The sequence below is a fragment of the Branchiostoma belcheri genome, unplaced genomic scaffold, assembly GCF_001625305.1.
Source record: "Branchiostoma belcheri isolate BF01 breed outbred unplaced genomic scaffold, Haploidv18h27 scaffold92, whole genome shotgun sequence".
NCBI lineage: Eukaryota > Metazoa > Chordata > Leptocardii > Amphioxiformes > Branchiostomatidae > Branchiostoma > Branchiostoma belcheri.
The window spans coordinates 557,016-573,582 of NW_017804598.1; the positions used below are offsets into that span (position 1 = coordinate 557,016).

The 16,567-nt window shown below is 43.7% G+C and overlaps 1 protein-coding gene across 1 annotated transcript; it reads left to right on the forward strand.

Annotated features, from left to right (window-relative positions):
- Positions 1 to 1,954: 1,954 nt before the first annotated feature.
- LOC109488155 lies at positions 1,955 to 11,211 on the forward strand. Its single transcript, XM_019792313.1, has 13 exons — positions 1,955 to 2,011; positions 2,395 to 2,601; positions 3,244 to 3,398; positions 3,660 to 3,779; positions 4,495 to 4,697; positions 5,030 to 5,174; positions 5,379 to 5,579; positions 5,752 to 5,951; positions 6,251 to 6,408; positions 6,736 to 6,978; positions 7,632 to 7,794; positions 8,706 to 8,850; positions 9,768 to 11,211. The coding sequence occupies exons 2-13, from the start codon at positions 2,420 to 2,422 to the stop codon at positions 10,127 to 10,129; spliced, it is 2,277 nt and encodes a 758-aa protein (XP_019647872.1). The 5' UTR covers positions 1,955 to 2,011; positions 2,395 to 2,419; the 3' UTR covers positions 10,130 to 11,211.
- The last annotated feature ends 5,356 nt before the right edge of the window (positions 11,212 to 16,567 follow it).

Below are 16,567 nucleotides of genomic sequence, written 5' to 3' on the forward strand. Positions count from 1 at the left end.
ACACAATTTTCCCACAGACGTTTACCATGACTGTATATTTGACCATGTGTTCTCAAGATTAAATGCATCCAATACAATTTCAGGATGACAAAATGACACATACGTCTCCTCATCCTGCATCAGTTTTGGGATTAAGTGTAGAAAGCCGACGTTTTAGGCCACAAACTACACTTAAGCAAGTTTTTCAGACTTTGGACATTAAAACAGCGCAGAAATACACCCCAAAATGTCCTTTTTTCTGGGTTGTACCAAAAAAATCAGCCCAGAATCCTACCTCCCCCCGTCCCCGCCCCGTTCGTCTTTGAAGCAAGCGTGCAGAAAACAAATTAAAAGCTGCATTCATCATAAAATCTAAGTGGTCCAGAAGGTTAAACAGTTGTGCGGTATTGAAAACGTGTTCGCAACGTGCCTGTCTATTCAACAAACATTGAGCAACAAATCTTGACCAATTGACTTGTACATGAAATACGCCTTAAAACTTTGAGTTATGGCTCTGTTTTGATTTGGACCATGTTTACGTCGACTTTTACATCCTCCCGTGTCTCAGGTTATTCACCCTATCTTTGCAAGCCCGCTTGTGAACTCTCACCTGTACTATTTATTTCTCTTCAGTATCTCTTTCAGCAGATGTGTGGTTTAGGGTTGTTAATCACGCCATTTTCTTCTTCAAGAGCCCCGAAGTGACATCCATCACACGAGCGCAACCCGGGGTTATTTACCTATGCCTGTGTTGTACAAATACTGCTGTCTTGTTAAAGCTCCTAGCCCTGCCGCACTCAAAACCTTCCTCCTTCCTTCTGGAGTGGGGGGGGGTCAGTCTGACCAGACATAGGCCTTTCGTTACAAATTTATGTTAAATTTGAGTCAAATTTGACCCACGAACACGCCCCAACCACTGCTAGCCTACTCCTAATGACCAGCCAACCATGGCCCAACCTCCCATCATGTTTCAAACATTCGGGTGTGGATGCGATCCGAACATCAGCCGACTACAACCGACCTTCCTCCGGACCTACTTCCAACCATGGTTGGTAGGAGTTTGGCAGTGTTCTGGAGGCCACATTCGGCTATGTGTGACGCTGTAGTTTATACGTTCTCGCATTTACATTATGTAAATCTTGACAGTCAAGCTATAAGGAAGTACTATCAGAGCAATAATTATGACACCAAAGCTGTATGACGCCACATCGCTATAAAACTTAGGCAAGGGGCTGAGTAAACAGTTTTGAAGAAGAGATTACGGTTATTTCTGTACTCTGCAGGGGATGCACATCACGTTTGAATGAAGTATTGGCTGTAATTGTTGTGAAGCACGGTTTATGTATGTTGATATTGCCAAACTTACCTGCAATATATGCCAGAATCTTAAATCACCCGAAAATACTACTAATATATAAACAAGGACAGATATGTTTCAGAGAACCCACAGTGTCCCTGGATAATGTTGACGTATGTTTGGAATTCCTGTTAGGACACAAAATTAATAAATAGCTTCAGCAACCTAAGGGAAACTGAGCACGAATCTAAGGGAAACTGAGCACGAATCAGTGCTACACAGTGCAGCTTAAGAAAAACAAGCACCCAACACCTTAGTACAGGATCTTGCCTGGAGGTTAAGATAGCGTACGTGGTTAAGTTGTTGTGCTGATGGTATATACTATAAAATAAGGCTTTAGGCAAAATCTGCAGGTGGTCGCAGTTACAAAAGCACTTTAATTTTTTACAGACAAAGGGTATTTCGAAAAGGCCATATACGTTGTAGCTCTATATTTCAATATTAGCTGTTGACGAAACTTGCGACCAATCAGGATAAAAATGACCATATATGGGGTACATTTCAGCAAATACCTACTTGTACTTGAATTGTTTTTGGTCATTTGAGGACGCAGCTTTGGCCTGGGGCCACTCGTCTCGTCACATTCTAGGCGAATAGCAGTTTGTCGAGAAGTTTTAGCACAACTGTTCATGCTTGACAACACACCGTGAAGCTTTCCACTTTTTTCCCTTGACGGTAAGTTTTACACTTAGTTTAATTCGGTTCATTGTGCAATTTGTTGTGTTCTGAAATGAAGTCAATTAAAGTTACGTTTATCGCAAAGTCTTGCCCGAAAGCAGATTGCAAGTTACATGGGAAAGACGAAAAATATGTCTATTGTAAGGTTTACAACAAGATAACATTCACCAATCTCCAGCTTTATATTATCATGTGATTGTGCTTAATTGTCTATATGACACTTAAGAAAAGCTTTTCATTGATAATTTTGTGTGGTGTCAAAAGTTATCTGTTGCCTTTGGTCATATGCGACAAATTTTTGTCATGATCTTGAAACGCGATATGGTGAGAAGCAAGTAGAAATGTACCTTCCTGCTTTGAGAGACAAATGTGTTCGTTAGTCCAGGCAATTAGCTGGAGACTACAATGCAGCCTAGGACGATCCTAGTCGTGCTGCTGTTGGGGCTGATGCTGTGGCCGGACGGGTCGAACTCGTGGCGCCGACGCCGCCGGAGTTGTTCTGCCGTCAACTGCCGGTGGGGTTCGTGGTCTAGCTGGTCCAGCTGTTCTACATCATGCGGACCGTCCGGTACCCAGTCCAGGACAAGGTAGAGGTGTTAAACTGCATTTTTATGCTTCCCAATGGCACGGTCACATTCGTCATAGGTCCTCGTACGATTTTGATGTAGTATTCTAAAGCAGACTGTGACAGGACCACCGAAAAGGATCTAATTAAGACAACTTTCTTATTAATTAGTGGGAAAACAGCTGAATTCTAACACGATTTTAACACGATACCTGCAAATGTACGACTATCGATATCCTCAGAATGATTTTAGTTTGCGGTCGCGCAAAGATCGTACAAAGACTGAACGGGTGCCAAATGGTATTTGGGGGAATAATTCATTGGTATAACTTAATTGGCCAAGGTTATTTTTCAATAGTACCACAGAAAATATTACCTTTTTTGATTCTGACATGTCTTTTCATATTCGATCGTGTTGAGCATCAATATACATGTCCTCATATATTTGTTATGTTTGCTCAGGCCAAATACCACTTCTGGCCACAAAACTAAGTTGGTGGAAGGTATAGGTGACTATGCTAGGAGATGGAGATGACCTTTGATTTTGAAACGTTGTGGGTTGAAATTGGGAGGGTTTGCTTAATCTCTTATAATCTTTTAACAAACTAGAATACACACTAAAGTCGTGATGGTAATGCCTTGCCTTCTTGAAATGGAACACCAGATCCGTTGCTGCCCATGCCCAGTGTGGAGGTAGTAGTTGTAGCGGATCGAGCAGGGAAACTCGGAACTGTAACAGAATCTGCTACAACAATGGCTACGTGTCCGGCAGCCGCTGTGTGTGTACATCTGGATACACTGGGACATGCTGCCAGAGCGGTAAGCTGGGACCAGTTGCCTTATCCAGATATTTTATCGGGCCAGCGAGTAAAGGTTGATTGTGTATCCATAGTTATTACCTCCATAAAAATGGTGTGTGCAGTGTGTTAACTTTGTGTTTGTGTTTGTGTTTGTTTGTGTTTGTGTTTGTGTTTGTTTGTTTGTTTGTTTGTGTGTGTTACTGTCATGCCTAAACAACATGCTAAGCGTTCAGCCTGTAGGAATTTGACAGAATGAAAATGGGTGATCTGTACACTACAGACATCGATGAGTGCAGTACGAACAACGGCAGCTGTAGTGAAATCTGCACTAACATTGTGGGAAGTTACTACTGCTCCTGTGTGCCGAGGTATCGTCTGACGAGCTCTGGGGCGTGCGTGGGTAAGGATAGAAAACCATCCTCGTGCTACTACTGAAGAGTCAAGTCAAAATGGAATGCACGTCTTAGTGGTTACACAACATGAAACCCAGGCAATCATCATTTCTATCAAAATTCTCTGGCCACAAAACTTTACATAGGTTACAAGTCATCAATCTAAGTCCCATCCCATCCAAACCTACAACCACTTAGATCTTAACCCTGGTATGTTATGTATCATCACGTAATTTACCGATACCAGTATAGTTGAGTAATGTTTACTTCGTTTTTTAAATAAACACTTCTGAACTTTACAATGGCAGTAAATAAAGGTCAAGGACTTAACAAGGGTTGTAAAGGAAATTACTACAATTGATCGTTATCAATCAATCAATCAAATGTTTTTTGTGAAAACAAAACAAGACCTTGTAGCCATTGGCTAAATTGTGTCTTGCTGTACAATTTAATTTGACATCAATCATGGTAGACATAATTTGCTACGATTGTAAAGCCAGATACTGTGTACATAGTAAACATTACCTGAATTTACAACCTTTGGTAAATCCAACTTTTCATGCATATACCTAACCCATGTTCAAACTGGTTTAGATATATAAGAATCTAAGAACAAAATAATTAGTATCATCACGGTATTAACAAATACACTACCCATCTTCCGTTATGGTGAGGGTTAGTAATCGCATTTCTTATGTTGGTATCACCTTGTAATTGACACAGAGTTTACAACCCAAGCGTTGGACCTGGTCTTCCTGCTCGCCCGTCCGCGTTCCTCCGTCAGCAATAACGACGTCAAGACGTTCATGAAAAGCGTCGTCGCCGCGCTCAACATCGGGCTGACGGCCGCACGGGTAGCGGTCATCGAGTACACGTCTGTCATGCACAGCCACTTTGATCTGCTGACCCACCTGAACCGGACACAGGTGTTTGTTTGTTTGTTTGTTTGTTTGTTTTTTGTTTTTCATAACCAGCTGTGTAGAGTTAGAGCTAATTTTATGCAGTAAGTACAAGCTGCGTAAGGCCGCTGTGTACTCTCATAAGGAAGGACCCCTAATATTTTCGGTAAGGCGGTTTCCTTTTGCTACTCGAAGTGTGACTCTCTTCAAAAACTGGCTCTCCTTGGTTTGAAAATATGTGTTAAATGCCGTACCCAAGAGCATAACACAGGAGCCTGCGCTAGGGATTCGAACACAGAACCTTTAGATTCCAAGTCTAGCTAACGCTAGCTAACCACAAGAACACCCTGCCACCCTAGGTGAACTCTGCCATAGACGGTATCCCGATCTGGAGAACCACAAGCTACAGGAAGACGGGAAACGCCATCAAATACGCCACAGACTATCTGTCATGGAGGAACGGCATTCCCAAAGTCCTCGTGGTCATCACGGATTCTAATTCGAGTAAGTCAACTTCAACATCATGATTAGTGATGAACGAATGATTCACTGCATGAATGATTGGTCGGTCGGTCGGTCGGTTGGATGAATGTATCAAACAATAGATGTATGGATGACTAGCTAGATATAAATAATAAGTACTATACAAAAAACATTTAGCATCAAATACCTGATTCCTCGCTGCTGTGTTTCAATCCGCTTCCACAGATGACTACGTGACCGGCCCTGCCCAGAGCGCCAAAGACGCGGGCCTGATCCTGGCCTCGGTGGGAGTTGGCTCCAGCATCAACAGCAGCGAGCTGAACAACATCGCCACCAACAGTTCCTACCGCTACACAGTCAGCTCACACACCGACATCCTAGGGCTCATGGCCGTGCGGGACCAGCTACACCGCAGGCTGGACGCTCGTGAGTCGCCGTTTGTTTCTTTGAGTGCACGTGCATGTAGTGTAGCTGCATAATATATACTGTCTGCAGATGATTGAAAGCCTGCTTGTAAGCGCTTTACTTTGTGTATGGATATAGTGCAAATTTATATGTATCTCTCTCTCTTGTTGGGACCAAAATGTTTGTCCTCTAGTTGGGACCGAAATCTCCTTGGAAGTGACCTGCAGGTCGGGGTCAATCTCCGTGAAGTTGGAGAAAAGCTCTCTGACGTCATTCGAGATTAGCTCGGCCGCTGATCTACATCTTCAGCAGACCACCTGCCTCGCAAGGGACGACGGGAACTACTACACGTTCAACATCTCAAGTCTGTCGGCTTGTGGTACGGAGAAAGAGGTAAGGACTCTACTGACCCTACTCTGTGTGTGTGTGTGTGTGTGTGTGTGTGTGTGTGTGTGTGTGTGTGTGTGTGTGTGTGTGTGTGTGCACGTGTGTATGTGTGTGTTGTGTGTTTGTGATTTTGTGTATTTGTTTGTTTGTGCGTGCGTGCGTGCGTGAGTCTGCGTGTGTGTTTGACTCGTTGCGGTTTTTATATAGGTTTTCAGAGGGGGCGAGACCTACAATCTCTGACATTTGCAAACGGTACTCTACAACACGTCATAATAACTCCCGGTATACAATCACCACCTCTGCAGCAAGTCGGTGATCACTTCGTCTTCACCAACACCATCAACAGCAGGATCCCGTCCGGCGTGCAGATCTGGCGAGGCAAGCTGCTGGCCGTGAACGTCACGTGTCGCTACCCGGTGGACCTGAGCGTCAGTCTGACGGGCGGCATCAACCCTGTCGTGACGTAAGTACTCACAGTCACGTGACTATGACTTAAGGCGCCCGCCATGTTGGTGGTTCAAAGACGCCGCTACTACAGTATGATGCTGTGATGAGAGATATCTTCTTAACGGCGGATGCCCCTGGCCCTCTGCTGTCTACTCACAAGATATATATTGTACGAATGATTCACTTTTTTTTGCTTTGTTCACTGAAAATGAAACCAAATTGATGTTTCTTGAAAAACGTCTACTAAGGAGGTCATTTCAACTTGAGAAGGGTCAGGGAACTGATTGAAAGCTTGCTAGACCTTTCAGGAAGGAAATGACTTTCTAAACTTCGAACCTTCCAGCACGGAGGAATTCACGGTAGAGGGGAGCGGCGAGTTCCGGGTGAGTATGGGGCTGTTCCAGAGCGCGACCTTCGGCACGGCGTACTCAACAACGCCGTCCATCACGCTGGAGGATAACCTGTACGTGGGGCTGAACCTGCAGGGCGTCAGTCACGCAGAGCTGGTCCTCAGGCTCAGGAACTGCTGGGCAACCCCGACCAACAACGCGGAGGACCCGACCCGGTACCCAATAACTACCGACGGGTGAGTACCGCCAGGCTCGCATCCTGATCCATAACTTTAGTATTATGACTGAGTATATACGTTTATGGTGTGGGGTCGTGTGGCGTAACTGCAAAGTGCTCGACTCAGGACCAAGAGGTTCTGTGTTCAAGTCCTGACATGCCTTCGATCTTGGCACTTTACACGACTTTCAGCTCACTCCACTCAGGTGAAAATGAGTATTGTCCTGTCCTGCATTTGTCCTCTGCGTTGATGGCGGCATAATGTGTTGTCATGAATTGTTGGAATAAAGAAATATACGTTTATTATGTAGGAAACAAACCACATGTTGTTTTAGAATACTCACAAAAGACATATTCAACTAAGGTCGCTCTCGCATGGCATGTCATGTCAAACCTACGATGTAATTCTAAAGCTCGCTGTGCAAATGTGCCACACATGATTTGAGAGGAGAGAAGAGGCTTGGTGATATAGACCTTTTATTGTTGTCATTTCCGTTATAACTACCTATTATCTGGAATCATTGAATTTCTTAAATTTGTATCTTGTTTTCTAACAATATAGAATGGATTATATTAGCAATATCTGTATACCATCACGTTCACTGTGTAATATACCGGTAACAGCAACATTGTTTTGTAACAAATTTCAATCTATCTATCTGTTGCTTTTAGATGTCCCAACACTGAAGACGGGACCATCTACATCATAGAGAACGCCCAGTCGAAGCAGGCGCGTTTCCGTGTGCAGATGTTCCGGTTCGCCAGCCACCCCCGCGTGTACCTGCACTGCACCATCAGCGTGTGCGACCAGGTCAGCCCGGGAGCCTGTGCGCCGGTAAGCACTGTCATCACTTCCCTTAAATGCCTGGGTCACAATTCCAAACCGGGGCTTGCGCGGCGCCCCGGCGGGCTGTTTTTTTTTTTTTGCACTATCGGACGGCGCCCCGGCGGGGCCAAACGGGGGTCGCGAAGGCTGCCGCCCTATGTCTGACTCCGCGCGGGCGCCGAGTTGATTTTAACTTGGACTTTACAAAATCACCCCGGGCCCCAGCGAGAGAAATACGCCGGGATGAAGCCACGATAGCCGGCGTCGGCCGGCGTCTAGACCGGGAACGTGCCGCGCGGGCCCCGTTGGAAATGTGACTCTTGCATAAGGGCCCTGTCTCATACATGTACGCCGTGCGACTGTCCTACGATCGTAAATCTGAGGGCATTCTTGAGAGAGTTGTGCATGTGTCCAGCAAAATTAAACAGTCTTCTTACGGGAAAGGCCGTTTTGGTTCTGTCACAACCTGCAGGAAAATTGTACGGCATCAAAATCTGACGACGACTTGCGACGAATGTGTGACCGCGCGGTAAAGTCTCCTTTCCACGAGGCGGCAATCGCTGAGCGAGGCCATTGGAAAAATTTGCAGATCATTGAGCGCTCAATGAACTCTCCGAGGTTCTTCAATGAGAGCCAATAACCGTCATTTCATTTCACTCATAACCTCCTTTCAGAAATCTCATTTCTGTGGAATACCTACTTTATTTCATCTCATTTCCTTTTTCACTGAACACTTGTTCAGCAAAGAGAGAGAGAATGATGGTCTTTTTGCGCCCCAACTTTATTATATTGTTTAATTTGTATGTTGTAGGGAGACAAACTGTACTGTAGAGGTCATTCATATCACCTGTTTTGTTTTGCTCATCCGTTGTATTCAATGGTTAATTCAAATATAGTAAACAAACACGTACCTTCCCCAGACGTGTGCTACCCGCAGTGGTCGGCGGTGGCTCCCCTCCACCCAGCCCGGGGAGGAGGCGGGGCGAGTCCGGCGGGCTGCCGGCGACACCAGAGTCACCATCTCATCGGGGCCGATCTTACAGGAAGGTGCAGACGACGGTTCTGGTATGTCCGGTTCTGACATTAGGCCGTGTTGATTTGATTATATGGATGACATCGCGCGCAAGAATTTTCGGCCATTTAAAAAAAAGTTAAACCTTACTGTAAATCGTGCAGTTGCAAAATGAGCAAATACACACCGTAAGTTGTAAAAAGCATATATTTGAAAACGATACCAATGTCGTAGAATGTCAAAATCAAACGAAAAAGACGAAATCGAAAATGTAAAGAAATGAATTTGAAGAGTAGATTATACCATATTCTGTGTCCTTTGTTCAATCTTCATAACCACGTAGATTTTATGTACTCTAGTATATATGAAAGGAACTTTTTTTTGCAAAACTTTTTTTATTCGCACGCTCGCATCAGTTTTGGGGTTCCCAGGGGATGTAATCCATATAATCAAATCAACATAGGCTTATGCGCAAGGCTGCTTCTGAACATTTCGCGCTTGCCCTACATATACTCCCCCAAAGACACTAGTAGTTGCATTCCCCGTATGGGTAGACGTTAATTCATAGTTTTTTCCCCACTATGTTGTGGAACGTGTTAGATATGATCTGGGATAAACGAAGAACTTCAATAAAGTTTAGACATTGCCTGGTACATTTACTTCTTTTTTTCAGTGTTGTTTGTTTGCTCGTGTGTCCCTAGTTATTTGAATACGGTAGAGGCACGGGAGGTGTGGGAGGAAATGGTGTGACCGCAGACTGACAAAGAGGTTTATAAATACCATTACGTGTTCTTTCTTATTCTCCAAGCAGAGGTCGGTGGGGAAGATTGTGACCTTTCTAATATGTTCCATTTTTTTGTTCTGTCGCTACATTGGTGGGGGTAGTGACAGAAAATGGAACTGCTGCAATTGGAGAGTAGTTCTTTCTGGTATATCCCTGATCGTCTGTTTAATGTATATATCCCTCCAGATGACGAACAATCTCCTGTTGTCCTTGCCCTTGGTGGCGTCTTGGGCACCGTTTGTGTGGCCGCCCTCGCCGTCTTCGGAGTCAAACTCGCCGCGAAGGTAGTTGGGAAGTCTGCCGTGGCCCCAGCAGCAGTAAGCAGCCCGGGAGGACAGCCCAGCGGCCCGAGAGGACAACCCAGCGGCCCGGGAGGACAGCCCAGCACCGCGCAAGGACAGCCCAGCAGCGGGCCTACAGGGGAGGAGCCTCCGCCGTACTCCGCCTCTGCAGCGGACGGCTTCACTTCGACCACCTCTAAAATCGTCAGTTCCAAGTTAGGCGTTGGCGACAATGGTTTCTCCAGCCTGCCCACTGGCAAAATCTAAGTCAAGCTTGCGGTCAAGAAAGAAGCTTGCGGTGTTTTTTGTTATTGCACTGCATGAAATGGTGTGCATTTTTTTAGTCTGGATGATGTTTTGCCTCATATCTGAAGAACTGTGTGGCGGAATGCAATGATATTTGGCAGATAGGTAGGTGGGGTATAGGGAATTCTGTTGGTCAACTTTGGGCCCCTGGCGAGTGACCTTGGTACTGCAGTAAGAATTTTTTTTTTAAATATCGTTGGCGTTGGATGGTTTGTGGATGTGATGTTAGGGTAACATGTAGTTGTTGATGTATGGGTTTGTTTTGGACCTGCGCGGTTGTTTGATTTTCGATTGCTTTCGGCGTGATGATTTCAAGAACCGCTGGATGGATTGCGACAATTTTTGGTAAGTGGGTAGTTACTGTGCGCCTTTGCGTCATTAGCTGTTTGTTGTAGAAATGTAGCGCGTGTTTAATTTTTTTTTTCATTTTCACCCCTTCTTACAAGAGGGTGGTATAGTCTGTGTGGGGTCAGCTTATCTTCTGACCACTTGTCTGTGTTTTTGTTGGCAGGTCATGATCACTGACCCCAAATGTGGGACCTGCCGTGTAGCCTTTTTTGCCTATCTTTAGCCACAGGCCAGTTCTCAATGTGTGTCAGGCACTAGTAATAAAAGTTTCTTTCAAATTGTATCTCTAAAGTAAACCAGCCCTGGTATTAAAGGGGACCCAGATACCGTGTGTGCACCACAGATATTCGTAGATCTATGGGAATCACAAGACACCAGTCTTAGATCTGTTAATAATCTCACCACTTAAGCTTATGCAAACAACGACGTCCTTGATAGTTTGCATTATCACATTATCACCTTATCCTCACAGTGGTGCTAATTGCTGGGAGAGGATGGGCGATAAAAACAAACATATCCTCAATAACATATCATAACATAAGATATACCAAAACAATTAACAAAACCACAAAATATTTCATGGAGGGATGATGTCTACGACTTCTTCTTGTTAGTGTTGATGTGATGTGATATGATGTGTTATGACGTATTATGTAAATACACAAAAAACCTTTATCAGTAAATCAGGCACTGACCTTCACTTTTTTTTAATTTATCGATGATTTGAGTCTTAACTTGTATTGTACCACTCTTGAGACATTCCGAACGGTAATGACACAAGTGGATGGAAACACGGATAAGACACGAGTCCAAGGATTTCACAAGACGTATATAAGTCATTATTCGAGTCAAAAAGTGGCTTGTCTAGATTTTTCTGTTCGGCTCTTGGATAACGCTACAAACCACCCAGGGGAGGTATAGTGAAACGGAACTATACAGATGGGTTGCAGATGGGAGGGGGCGAAACAGTATAAAGAAACCTGAGAAGACAACGACAGCCAAAACACTAAAATGTGGCGATGATGATGACGATGATACATGTATAATGCAGATATTTTGTGTTCGTGTGCATATTATGTATTTTTTGTGGTTTTATGGTATTGTATACATGGTGTGGTGCACTGATTTTATATCTATAAGATAAACAGTTGTTCTATTATGAACTTCATGAAAAGAGGAGGCATTGTTGTTGTTCCTGTCTGTCTGTCTGTTGGTTTGTCTGCGTGTGTGTGTGTTTGTGTTTGTGTGTGTGTTTGTGTGTGTGTGTGTTTGTGTGTGTGTGTGTGTCGTCAGCATAACGTAAGGGCGATTTTACGTTACCTTTGTATGCATATCCATACGAATGTATGACCAGTATATTTACAATGGTATTTCCCTCGCCAGCAAATATTCTCCACCCAATGACAGCCTTATGTTAACAAAAAGGCTATTCTAGCACTTCCTCATGAATTATGCAAATGAGGTCATGATTTCATTAAATTATATTTATTGATGTTCGCCTTCACTTAACTTCCAAATGTGCCACTGCCAAGTATGACATTCCCAGCAGTTACAACTATGAAATAAAAAAATTCCCATTAATTATGCAAATTAGGTCTTCATTTACATAATCTATATCCTCAGTTGTTTTTTTCGTTCTCAATTACATGTCACAAGTGTTTCATAGTCCTATTATTGAACAAAGCAGATTTATAGAATGTCCTTATTAATTCTGCAAATTAGTTCCTGATTTGCATAATTGTCATCTGATTATGTCAAGCATCACTTCGGGTACCCACATACCAAAAATCATGACAACCCGTCAACCGGTTCTTGAGTTATCCTCCTTAATTCGAAAATTTTTCAACAAATGCTTTTGCAGTTCCAGAACAAGAGCTATCTACCAACAAAAATTCGTGACCCCCTGGCATGTCCAGATCGTGAGATATCAAAACCGGAAGTTCTGCTGCAGTACCAACAAAAGTCGCCAGGGGGCCCAGAATCTAATCATTTCTAGGTCTCATCAAGACCTACCCACCTACCAAGTTTCATGACAATGCATATTAAGCTTCTTGAGTTATGCTGTTCACAAACGAACAAACGGACAGACAAACGGACAAACGCTACTGAAAACATAACCTTCTTGGCGAAGGTAATGATTAAATAATTTAATCATTAACTCGTCACGTTCCACGGCCGTTCCAGGTCACTGCATAAGCATGTTTACCCGAAACTATAGCCTCGTTCGCAGCCTCTTTCAACGGTGGCGTTTTGATGTTTCCGGTGATACTAGTATTTGCTTGTTATTGTATTGTATTGTTTTCTAGTTGTTTTTTCTCATATGTTCTTGAAAACGGGACACGGTAGCAACTACAAAAGCATTACTAAGTAATCAGCATATTAACGTGGCAATTTCAAAATGCGTTCCGTACCTAGAAGCTGTTACGGAGGCTATAGTTTCTAGTGACTACAGCTCAAAATAACAGCGTCGTCGGTGCACTTTGTACCATGATTATAGCCTGAAACTACACTCACCTCACCATCATGGCGAAAAGGAACAGCACATGTTGTTACGTTGCCGTTATACTGTCGGTGTGTGTAGGCCTTGCCATACTGGTAGTGGCAGTGTGTTTTGGCCTGAGACTCGTCGAAAAGCCCACCCCACCAAATGATTCTCCCACCACGATTTCTACAACTGTAAATCCATGGCCACTGACCACACCTAGCGGTCAAGAGGGTAAGTCGGGTGGTCACTATTAGACCAGGGTCACAGTAACATATCTCGCCATTTGTCATACTAGTAGATGTATACAAAGAAGACGTTTACGCCGTGTACCACAGCAAAAAAACAAGGGGTTAACTTAATCTGCATCTAGACATAGGAAAGTATAACCTACCCAAGTGGCCCTGTAGGGTACTTATGAATATGATAATGTAAAATATAAAACAATATATTTCACCCATACATGTACCTATATGGTATTGACTGACATCTAAAAATCCTAGAAATAACTTTTGAAAGGGATTAAAATTTAGATATCAGATCGAAAATTGAATGGATTTGCCAGGAGTGGTTGACGGAAAAAAAACGGAAGGATTGGCGGTTTTTCGCTACGGTCGGTCCGGAAATTAAAATTTGAAATTAAAAAAATGCATTGTCTTCTCTCAGGCATCTCTAAGTCACTTGTAATCGGCTTGTCCGTGAGTGCTTCAGTCATCGCGCTGATTCTGTGTTGTTGGTACTGCTGTTGTGACTGTCGCTGTGACTGTCACTGTTGCTGTGTCAGGTCAGTGGTATAATAATTTGTGAAGTTCTAAATTTTTTATAAAATTGAAGTTAAATGTTGTTCGACTACGATGGACGAACATCATTCTTGAATCTTTTTTCCAAAAGTCTGTCTACAGCATAACCATAACATCGCCCGAGAATGAAATACGCTGCATGTTATTTATCAAACCCTTTTCGATTTGTTTGTTCGTTTATCTGTTTGTTTTGCCAAAAAAACAGTTACTCAAGCAACTGGATATGATTTTGAAAACGTCAGACGTTTCAGCTAGTATCCACTAGCTTTCGTCAGTGACTGAGAGACCAGAGGGGAAAGCAGGTTTATATACACAACCTGTTGATTGATATGCAAATAAAGTGAAGACAAATTTTTGGAAGTCGAAAAAGGAACAAAAGTCAGACAAGTCAAGACAAGATGATGCAAATTAGTCTGAAAGCTCCTGTTATACAGGACAGGAGCTTAAGTGTTGTCTGTCCTCGGGGCTGGGAGTGCCAAATCCCAAGTGCCGGAAAGATCGACCCGTAGCCCCCCTTCCCTGTTGAGGGTGGGGTTGTACATTCTTTCATATATTGCCTCTTTAACACTCCGTTCCCACCAGCGTGTTTCGCGGTCTAAGACATCCGTGGACTCGAGTTTGAAAGGGTGACCCTGGTTGTGTTGTAGGTGGTGGAAAATATCTGAGGAGTAGCCGTTGGCACTAGGTCGGCAATGTTCTTTGTACCTTACTTTAAGCGGTCGACTTGTCTCTCCGATGTAGGTGTTGTTACAATTGGGCTCCTCACATTTGAGTCTGTAAATAACATTCGCCTTGGTACCCTTGTGAGGTACCAACCTGCTTTCCCCTCTGGTCTCTCAGTCACTGACGAAAGCTAGTGGATACTAGCTGAAACGTCTGACGTTTTCAAAATCATATCCAGTTGCTTGAGTAACTGTTTTTTGGCATATCGTATTACCTGGATGTCTAACCTTCATCGACGTATCTGTTTGTTTGTTTGTTTGTTTTTCGCCAGATAGATCTTAAGCATGTAGGATGGAAAGGACAGTGGAATAAAGGGGTTATCGACATCACTTGTATGGCAGACTAACCTTAACAATTCTTATTAACAATGCTGACAAATTTTTCAGCGATAACCGTTATTACGAGTACCAAAGGATCTAGTAACTCAACAACCAAGGTGGGGACAGCAGGCAAGATTCCTGAATAGAGACGGAAGAAAAAAGAGATTCTACTTCAAATTCTACGTCCGCTGTGTAACAAATGATTGTATTGAGTCCTTTGCCATGAAATCTGATTTGAAATTCAGCGTTCTACATCATTGATAGTTGTCGAATGTGATTTACAATAAAACATGGGATGATTTGACCTCGTCAATATTTAGCCCGATCATGCGCCCCCTGTCAACCAATGTTATATTGCACCGCTGTGTAATATATAACTGTACTCTACTTCATTCCATAAGTGAGACGACATCATCAATACGTAACCATCTTGTAACTAATATACTGCATCGATAGTAGTTTGTAGTAAGAACTGTAAGATAATGTTTTGTAGTGTTGTTATCTTACTGCCACACATTGTACAATGTACGATTGTCGAGCAATAAGTTCATTCATTCATTCATTCATTCATTCACAGTTAGCAGCAGCTTTGAAGGTTAATATTGGGTCTATCGGCAAACAGACAAAACAACTAGCATGCAATACTTTAGTTCAACATAAAATTGACATTTGGATTTGATAGATATAAAGTTATAATTTGCAGGATATGTACACCTGACCGCTTTAATTGGTCAAATGCATCACCTAATATCCCATTCACCCCCATGAAACTCCTTCCTCTTCGCCCCCGCCGTTCTGCTTCGCCCCCGCCCCGTTCTGCTTCGCCCCCGCAAAAAATCTGCTTCGCCCCCGTCGTTCCTCTACGCCCCCGGCGCAATTCTGCTTTGCCCCCGTCCTTCTGCTTAGCCCCCAATGGCGGCACAGCTCACAGTCGACACGAAAATCGTCTGCAAAATAACAATAAAGGCTGTGCCGCCAAATTTAAAGTAGCCCATGCTCCGGCAAACATTCTGGACCACCTTTCTGCCAAGTGGCGTTGCACAAATCCTTCCCATTCAAAGGTTTACCCCTACCTCACGGCCCGTCAGTGGTTCTTACGTTTATAAGTACTGGCGGGAAATTTCACTCACGGCTGTACTTATAAACGCCAGTACTTATAAACGTAAGAACCACTGACGGGCCGTGAGGTAGGGGTAAACTTTTGAATGGGAAGGATTTGTGCAACGCCACTTGGCAGAAAGGTGGTCCAGAATGTTTGCCGGAGCATGGGCTACTTTAAATTTGGCGGCACAGCCTTTATTGTTATTTTGCAGACGATTTTCGTGTCGACTGTGAGCTGTGCCGCCATTGGGGGCTAAGCAGAAGGACGGGGGCAAAGCAGAATTGCGCCGGGGACGTAGAGGAACGACGGGGGCGAAGCAGATTTTTTGCGGGGGCGAAGCAGAACGGGGCGGGGGCGAAGCAGAACGGCGGGGGCGAAGAGGAAGGAGTTTCATGGGGGTGCCATTGTTTTGTTTGTGAAATCTAAAAATCTCAATTCTAGATGTTCGCATTTTTAAAATCATTTGAAATGTCATTCATGTCATGAATGTTAATCGTTAACTTTATTGTCTGTAATTTTCCTACCTCACTCCCAACGCCCCACAATAGAAAACAATTTATATATATTAGTACGTTAAAGTTCCAAATATTAGACCCAATGGTGTGGGTGATAGTAACCATTAAA